The 10,231-nt window shown below is 40.0% G+C and overlaps 1 protein-coding gene across 1 annotated transcript in view; it reads right to left on the reverse strand.

Moving 5' to 3' along the window:
* LOC140235702 (methionine synthase-like) overlaps positions 1-8,112 on the reverse strand; it is a 304,954-nt gene extending 296,842 nt beyond the window's left edge. The window contains exons 1-2 of the mRNA XM_072315720.1: positions 8,067-8,112; positions 5,568-5,764 (exon numbers count right to left, since the gene is read on the reverse strand). Of these exons, the coding sequence (XP_072171821.1) occupies positions 5,568-5,764; positions 8,067-8,112 (243 nt within the window). The remainder of the gene's footprint in view (positions 1-5,567; positions 5,765-8,066) is intronic.
* Positions 8,113-10,231: the final 2,119 nt, after the last annotated feature.

The raw sequence follows: 10,231 nt of genomic DNA on the forward strand, positions 1-10,231 counted from the left end.
ATGCAATATCTGGCCTGTCTTTCTTTGCATCGGCTTTCTCGGCTGAACCATTACAAAGCCCAATTTTTACCTCAAATGGTACGATGAGACTTTGATTTTGATAGCAAGAGTGAATTGAGTGATGACAGTAACAATGACACTGATAGTGACAGTGGCAAAGTCGGGGTGGTAGAAGAAGCGAGGGTGAGGCGTCGAAGCCAACTTCTGTAGTACGTCCGTGTTATGTGTTTTGCTATGGTGCGCCAAGAGGAACCATGTCTGGTTCTGTTACAATATCACTTTCCCACTAATAATTTTGAGGAAAAAATACAACTAATGATGTTGTTGCCCTTGATTTTGACATAAGGAGTAAAATTTTGGGTGATTTTGTACCGAATTACTGATTCTTTTTTTTATAAAACAGTACCAGACATTATTTACTTTGTTGACCAAGCAGTAAACCAGGTCGTTGCCGTTATCGTGTTCGGTGTAAATGCGCTCTTAGCGTGCTCGTGCGGCTGAAGCGGCACCACACGTCGTCATGGCCGTAGCTATACTAGCAGCTGCCCTTAGATAGAATACACGCCGTGTACGGAGATTTGCCAGCAGCTGGTTCTAGTTCAAGTAGAACGCCTAGGCCTACGAGCCGTTTGAGAGGCGAGTCTAAGGCACAAAAGCGCAAGTAGAAGTCTAAAAATATAACATCGGTATACTTACTAATACTAGTACTTCTAAGCAAGATGGATTCAATTTCAGTAAAAATTTGCAAAAATTATAGCCAACTTGTACCCAATTCTGTGAAGAAGAGACTTTGCCTCCTATGCAGATCATGTGGAATTCACGCTTTGAACCACAGCGCCACGTAGCAACAGCGCAGGGCTAATTCGTTCCTTGCGTGATGACGTAATTTTGGTTCCAAAATTTTCGCCGTCAGATCGGGTTCTGTCGGTCAGAAAAGGGTCTCAAAACACCATCTCTCCATCGTTCTAGAGATGTTTTCACATTCTGAAACTTAGTTATTCATATAATATTCCTAGAGACTTAAGCTTTCCAGAAATGTATACAGTCAACCTCGCATACCTCAAATTAGTTGGGACTGAAGAAAATGGTTCGACATACGCGAACTTCGAGGTCCACATACGTCGAATTTTCTTTGACTTATCCGCTGTTTATCGATGTTCAACACAGTTATCTGTTATTGTGCCTACTGATTGTTTGCATGCTTGCCAATTGGAATTGAATCGACTTGAATATGAATGACTTGAATGGAAATCAATGTTCTTCTTTCAACACTATTTACTGGTGGACAATTAAATCACCTATCACCATAAAAAGAAAAAGAAAATACCGGTACATAATCGAGTGGAAGACGGGGTTGCTGAATATGCGTGCTGAATGTACATTGCGTGTGGATGTGGTGTGTCTACAGAATACTGTGTATTTATTTGCGTAATACTCGTACACGTCATGTGGAGAAACCTGTCGAAACACAAACTAAATTTACCAAGGAGACAGTTACACAAGAATCGCATTCTTAGCTTTGCAAACTTTTAATATTACGCACAACACATGGGTGTACATGTAGCTCACCAAGAACATCTACAGCTACAGCTTAGGGAGCGACAGCAATGTCGCACCGCTACGCACCAGTCTCCCGTGTGTCTACCAGCAGCACTCAGTCAGCGAGCAGTGCCTAGCTAGCTCTGCTGTATTGACGAGATGAACACGTGGTTATATATGGATGAGAAACTGGCGCAATAAACATACATAGAGAATGGCAACGCACCGTGCACGTGGCGAACATCATACAATGTATGTGTATGAGTGCACAGATGCGTGATTGGGAGAATAACGGTCGCGTAGAGGGTGACTCACGGCGGACAACGCAAATTCAAACAAAACCAAATGTATTAGTACAACATGCACAGCCGCAATCAGTACTAAGTGCAGCACACAAAGGATGGGCTACTTGGTTGCCAAAACAGTGAGTAATATTGCAAGATCAGATTCGGGCTACGAGTACAGTGCAATTACTGTAATCATAAACATTTACCGAAGATGATTGTTCGCATAAAAAAGAGAAACAATCATAGGGGGCCGATACGATTGTGCTAGAAAAGGGGAAAAATTCAAATTACAGAAAACTCAAATAAAAATTAAGTCAAAACAGGGGTAAAGTAAATGATAATTGCCTGAAAATCATACAGCATATCTTTCCATAACATCTAAATTTAGCTGAATAAACTGCTGTTAAATTGTATCTATTCTTTACTATGCTAGGCCTACTTCCAGATCATACACCACAATATTTTCATAATCGCATTGCTGAAAAAAAAAAAGTATTCAGTACTTGCGTTCTTAGAGGAGAATTAATGAAACAAACTTCGTGAAAATAAAAAAGTTAGAAGAGCACTATGCAGGAGATTGATGTTTGGACAGTGGACCATGATTAATGCCAAAGATATAACTATCAACACCTAAGCAGGTGCGCCATGACGGTTAAGAAATCTACATGCACGGCATGACTATCACGATCGCAAATCAGAACACAGTGGTTAAAGAAAAGAAGATGCTGGGGCAGAGCGTAAGCACTCCATTGGAACTGGTGCTATGTGCATACCGTGTATGTGTGTTGGTGTGGGTGTGGGAGATTTTTCTTGCCAGCCGTGTATTGTTTTGGGCGCACGATCGTTCTGGTCTCAGAATATTTACAATCAAGTGTGAAAAGATTTGTGACATGTCTAGGCTGTCCACACACGCTTAATCAGAAATGCTCAGTGATGTTTGCAATTTCGATTCGAGCAACATGCTGGGAAAAACAATAAGTTAATCGAGATCGGGACATTAGATTACCCTTCGAGGTAACAGAACTTCAAGTTAGTTTTTCGAGCTACGTGAGTTTTAACACACGGAAACTCCATGGGAACAATCGGGACTTTCATTTTGCCCTGAAGGTAAGTCATATTCAGCTAATCCGATGTAAAGGTAAGCGAGGTTGACTGTAATTCAATTTCTAATTATGAATATACCCTGTATCAAGCTATTTTTCACGTGATGACTACTTTAAACAATCTTTATCTGGTAGTACATGTATAAGTTTCATGAAAATACCTTCAGGCATTGGATGGGTATGGGGGAAAGAGTGAAGTGCCTCTGATGCATCTATTGATTGTGTAGTCACAGCTTAGGAATTTAGCTGATACCACTTCTGTACTTCATCTGTCATGACTGGTCCTATCAACTATTTCAATATTGTTGGTTTTCTCCTGTTACAGTCAACCTCGCGTAAGTCGACATAATCGGGACTGAGCAAAACACGTCGACTTAACGCGAAAGTCGACTTACGCGTAAGTCAACATTTTGTCAACTTTTATAAATGAAAACTAATTTCCTCTGTACAGAGTAAGATTTGGATCACGATGCGGATCGCTATCCAAATCTTACTCCTTTTGCCACCAAAACATGCCTACTGACATTAGTAACAATGTTTTAGTTCATGCATAAATCTCGTGTGGATTAGGAAGGACAATTTTACGCACAATTCCCAAGCCTCTAGAGAGATTTTGAGACAGCGGGATCGGAAACCTGGGCCCGTTTCTAGACACTATTACGTTTTAAACTGATTTGAAAAATCAAACGCAAATTCCAACTAGAAATGTCGCTTTGGCGACTGGTATGCCTCCGCCATAATGCATGATTTTCCCAATAGGTCTAGATAGTACATGTGGACACTGTGTGATTACATTTTCACAAAATTGGCAAAATATTGGAATGACAAGTTTGTCACAAATGTGTTGAATGTTCACCTTCCTTGACGTAGGTTTAATTGGATGAATAGGAGAGAATGTATCTAGGGATTTAAGGACTTTAACTTGACTTTGAACCATTCATACATTTAGGCATTGAGTAATTTTCAAGGTACAGGTGTGGAGAAAAAGTGCAATTTCTGAATTGAATAGTAAATTGTTACCATTTTCATCTGGCCCTTGACCCTAAAATTCATAAGATAATTACTTTCACGTAGAACATGCATAATATGTACTAAGTTTCAAGGTAACTTGAGCCACTTCCGAGATATGGAGGAAAAAGTTAGTTCAGCACTTTCACTTGATCTTTGACCTTTTGACCTTTGAGGCAAAAAGAGAAAAAAAAAAAGCTTTCCAGAGAATTTCTATTAGGTTACACACGCATACACCAAGTGTAAAAAAATAACCCTGCTGGCATTGCATAAATATGAGGGTAATAGTAACATTTTGAAGTCTTGCACTTGACCTTTGACCCCTGACCTTTGACCCCATGAACCCTACATTCTCTAGATAATCACTTCCAGTCAGTACATGTATATACTATGTTCCATGAAGATACCTTGAACAATTTTCCAAGGTACGGAGAAAAAAAAAGAAGTTTTAATATTTTTACTTGACCTTTTGACCTTTGACCTTTGACCTCATGACCCAAACTGTCACCAGAGAATCTTAATTGGGTAATACATGTATACACTAAGTTTCAAGAAAATCTCTTCAGGCATTCAATAGATATGGTGGAAATAGTGAAATTTTATGTATTTGACCCTGACCTTTTGACCTTTGACCTTTGACCTCATCACCCAAACTTTCACCAGAGAATCTTAATTAGGTAAAACATGTATACACTAAGTTTCAAGAAAATATCTTCAGGCATTCAATAGATATGGTGGAAATAGTGAAATTTTATGTATTTGACCTTGACCTTTTGACCTTTGACCTTGAGCATGTGCACCCAAAAGTTGATAGGCACAACTTCACAAGTTTCATTAGGATACCTCAAAAGGTTTTTTAGTTACGCTGTCCACAAAATTCACTACGGATGGACGGAAAGATGGACAAAGGACGGACAACCCGAAAACATAATGCCCCCGGCACGACTTCGTGGCGGAGGCATAAAAACGTCAAAGCTCTGTCGAGCGGGAGGTGGAATCCCCTCCCACAACCTCCCCCTCTACCTCATTAGACTTTGTACACACACAGATGATGCACACGCGGAATAAGAGCTAAATGCTGTGATTTTGCTATTAACACTTCCCTGAAAAAAAAATAAAAACCCTAATTATTTCCATTATTATTTTCTTGGGGGGGGGGGTAGAAAAAATTCCAAGTATTGCACTAAAAGCTTGCACCAGATCACTGAATTTCAGGTCTGAAAATGTAAAATCACCTTTGTGTGGGAGGAGATCCCTTATGTATGTGTACACCCTTGTGTGCATGCCTTTTCTGTTTGATTGCTTAACAGGCAGCATTCACGAAATTTATTGGAAGAATACATGACGTTTATCTAAATGATACCACTTTATAGGCAAATTGGTCAATAATAATCCACATCAAAATATCCTGCTACCTTAAACAAGTGGGGCCATTTCAAGTCAATAAAACATGCATCAAATTGCACCACTTACAACATCACAATGCAAAAAGTTCTCACTGTGGAAGGGGGGACACCCCCCCCCCCCCACACTGAAAAATATTCCGCTGCCCCTGTTGTGTCCCAAGCAGCAAAAGCCATAAAACAGCAAATAGTAAACTACTTCATCAACATATTGAAAACATGCATACCTTATGAATAGCATAGATGCTGTCAGGCTGGGTTAGTGTCAAGAGATCATTGTTGCCACGGAGATCTTTAGGGTGGCTCTTGAACTCTTCACCACGAAATGCTGCTTCATCAAACTTGTAGTTCTGTATCATGGAGCCCATGGCACCGTCGAATACCATGATGCGCTCACGTAGTGTTGTTGCTAGTTCAACAAACACTGCAGGAATTAAACAAACAAATGGAGAGATGGAGAGAGAGAGAGAGAGAGAGGAAGAAGTATTTTGATTAGCCATATGAAAGACTGTGTATCCTAATGCTGTAACAACCAAAAAAAATCTTCAAAAGGGACTTCAAGTTGTTAAAAAAAGATGAAATGATGAGCATAATTCCATGGGGAAGCGGCATAAAGCTAACTGATGCAGCTCATTTAAAGGGGAACCAAATAAAACTCAAATGCACATACTATATGGACTGAGTGAATGCAATTAGCAGAACACGTCAGCAAAGTTTGAGGAAATTTGGGCAGTCTGATGTTGAAAAGATGACTTTTTTTAAACTGTTGAGGACGGTTTGAATTTGCTACAACACACATTTCCCATAGACACCTGCCCGAGTATACTCGGGACTCGTACTCAATGGGTTAAGTATCTGTGCAACCATTGTTGAATGAGAAGATGACTACAGTTTGTGATGTTTTATGAAAGTATAAAGAAAATTCCACAAAACTTTGTTTTTCATGAAACGTATAGATTCCAGCTTGGAACCGACATTTGTTTAGGGTAATATTATTCCCCCTGCTCTCTGAAAGAGGTATTGTAGGTCAAGTACTCTTTCATTGAGGTACAATGTAAATGCTAGAAAAGTGAAAATACGTTGGATTTTCATTATATTTTGGTGATACACTGACAGTGAATCACCTATTGTGTTCAATTTTTTTTTCTTCTTTCTGATGGATTTTGTGAGTGCAATATATATCTCACCTATGACTTGACCAACTAACATGAAAATTTCAGTTATCTCATGTCGACATCTAGATAAAGAAAACCTTTTGCAATGTTAACTTACCTGTGACGTCATCTAGGCGCAATTTTGTGTTTTGACATGATGTCAAATGATTGATCATATCTTCATACATGTAATAACTTCATTATTTTCAGTGGACAAAAAGTTCAAATGTCACCCGATCTTTTTACATAGTGCTTATCAGTCAGGCTATCATGATGCGTAACAGTGCATCAAAATTTTAAAATGCTCAAAATCTTGTTTCCTGGATTGAAAATGTCAAATGTATTCCAACAAAAGTGTGCATGAGATTGCTGAATTTCAGTTCTATAAACTTTAATATGCAAAACCTCACTCCATGTGGGAAGGGATACACACTCAAACATTCCTGTTTGGTCACTGCACTCCAGAGCTTCCATGCTCTCCCAAATATTGAACATATTCTGGCACCAACCAAGAAAAACATTTCTGCGCATGGCCATGAACGCAACTAATGACAATGTCTCTTCAACATCGATGCTCCCCCTGTAACTGATTTAATTCAAATTTATAAATTATAGCTATAAAGTTATTGGAAATAAGCAACTGAATACTTTCTTTGATTTTGGTGCAATTTGGGTGAGAAAAATTTGATATCTACATGGATATAAAAATGCATTTAAGCTCTTAATGCACCATGGTGTAAACTCCCTGTATGCCACATTTGATATTCTGAGACTGCAATGCAGGCATGCTTTGGGTAAACATTCTGTTTGTCAAATCAGTGTAAACTAGTTTTATAGATGTTTGTTTATGCTGGACTAGCCCCGGAGACCCGCCGTTCTACTGTACGTTGTACGTTGGGGCTGCTGGTCGCAGTTAATGCTGGACATGCAATGAGCAAAGTTATCCCGGCAGTGAAAATTTCAAGCTTTCCTTTGGGTATGATGCAAATCTAATGACAAATTTAAGAATATTTTTCATTTTAATAACTATGAGAACAAATCTAGCTATTGTCTTTGCACAAGTTTTGAAAACTGACAGATATTTAGAATTTACTCACAAATTCAAAAGGGAACAGCTCTACCTCTGGGCAGGTTTGCGATTTGAGCAAAATATGCAAACTTTAAATTTTTTAATACCACGCCGTCAAACGAGTCAGGCATGCGAGCCTAGATCACATGTCTATGTTCTATTCAACTGTTAAGTCAACTTAAGCATGGCAATAACATAGAAACCTAGATCTAGTCAATAATAGCACTCAAATCAAATTTTTAATTACATGAAGGCAACATTACAAGTCATAACTCATAGCTAGTTATAGTCAATAGACAACGGTTAGACTTCTGCAGCTGGCAATGCAAAGGTTCTAAATTCGCTTTTTTGCTTTTCACAACTCGATTAAACATTTTCAACAGCTCTGATGTCAAACATAGAGTTTGAAAAATAGGGAATAAGAAGAAGAAAATAAGAAAAAATGCCGAAACTCCAGAAACACACTGGGTCACTGCACTGCAGTCTAGCAATTAGGGACAGACCTCGTCCATGGGTTTCCTGGTGAACTTGCGATAATGTTGGTGGCATGACTTGTAAAAATGAATCCTCTCTCTCCCCTGACAGAAGTTGATACATGCACTTTGCCTAAAGGCGCACTTAAAATAGTCAGGACGGAGAGCTGTGGTCAGCGCAGACTTGGTCAAGGTCACAAAACGGGGCAGAAATCTCCTCTTGCAGTAATAATGATATACACAGCCCAGTACAGAAGCCGCACGGCGTATGGTCGGGCTACTCTCGGGCAGTGCAGTAGCCAGTGATCGATCACAACAGAAGCGGCCGGTGGACTGAAGATTTGAAGGGCAAGCGCAGCTAGCTAGCTGTGCCGCTGCGGCGGCGGGGGAGGGCGGCGGTAAGAAGTAAACCTGAGCTGCACTGATTCAGCACGCAGACCTACGCAATTGCGCAATTTGTCCACTCTCTAAGCGAGACGTAACTTGAAAGAACGAATTAGTGTGTGTCGATCATATTTCATACACATAATGCAGATCTGTTGTATCAAGCGCACGTACGTATCCGTTCACTACTGTTGCTCTCCGCCGCGCGCACCTTCTCAAACGCGTACGCACATCACATACTATGGAACGCCGAGGGATACACAAGTCGCACACTTGGTACGCGTGCAATCGACGGACGGTATGTACAATGTTGATTAGGCTGCGTTCACATATTCGGGCTCGTTTGGCCGAGTTGTCCCACCCGTTGGTATCGATAGTGATCGTGAGCGCTTGTCTGTGTTTGAGTTTATTTTGTCTTTATGACGTCTTTTCTAACCGTAATATTTATGGAATTGTGTTCAGTGGTTTCTTCAAATAATATTTTCCAACTTTTGGGGGATAAAACGACGTAAAAACATGCGCAAAATTAAACTCCTTCGAAGATGAAATTAGTTGAAGGAACCCTGAATACACCTTCATACATGATAAAATTGATAGTTTTACGGAGATTTTTTGACAAAACGCAACTAAAACTTAGTGGGCCGAGTTAGCCCACCGCGCAGAAATGAACGTCCACCTATGGGGATCGCGAAACGCGATAAAAACGTCTGAAATTTCATTTTTCCGTCGTTGTATCCCCCAAAAGTTGGAACTTATTTGAAGAAACCACTGGTAGCACCTTCTACCACAGGAAAATGGTGTAATCTGGATGATAATATTATCCAAAATATTTATTTTGGATATAATAACTGATCTCGGTATTACAAGGAAAGGAAAGCCTTATTGTGGAGGAAAAGGTATAAAGAGATTAAATGGGCATATGACTCGCTGGCAGTCAAGTTCTCCTGCTTCTAGTACATCTAATTCCACAGCAAAGCAAAGTAATGAGCAATGTCATGAGAAACGATTTCAGCGTCCTCAGTCAAGAAAGAGCAGGATCTCCTTCTGCATGATGAATGCAAGATCACTGAAAAATAAACCTGCAGATTTCATTGATTTTGCAACTGAGAATGATCTTCATGTCATTGGTGTATGCGAAACGTGGCTGTCGCCAGATGATGTTGCTACGGTTGGCCTTCTTACTCCAAGTGGATTTTTATTCCGACATGTTCCACGTAAGCACAAGAGAGGCGGCGGTGTTGCAGTACTCATCTGGAGCAATCTGGAACATGAAATCATCAGCTTTTCATGCAACTATACATCTTCGAGTTGATCCAGATTGAAATTCTGCATAAGACAAGGAATGTTCACCTGATGATAGTATATAGACCTCCTAATCTAAACCAGTTCAATGATTTCCTTGAAGAATTTTCTACTCTTCTGGATGAACAACTTGTAGGCAGTAGTGACCTCATAGTATCAGGTGATTTCAACATTCAGATGGATCTGCCTTCGCCTAATACCAAGAAGTTCACAGATCTCATGGCTAGTCACAATCTTCAGCAGCATATACAAGAAGCCACCCATGGAGTCCCGAGGGCATACACTTGATTTGCTCATGACAAGGCAAGATGATGTGACAACTGTCCAAAATATCAGGGTCTGTGAGGTCATCTCTGACCACGCTGCCATAATGTGTGAAATCAACACTCCTGTCAAAATCTCCTACAAGAAAATTATATCAACCCGGAAAGTGCGATCAATCAACATTGGTATGCTGCGTGAAGATCCGATGATGGAATCTCTTTCTTTTAATTGCTCAAGTGCTGAAA

Source organism: Diadema setosum, chromosome 1 (genome assembly GCF_964275005.1).
Source record: "Diadema setosum chromosome 1, eeDiaSeto1, whole genome shotgun sequence".
NCBI classification, from domain to species: Eukaryota; Metazoa; Echinodermata; class Echinoidea; order Diadematoida; family Diadematidae; genus Diadema; species Diadema setosum.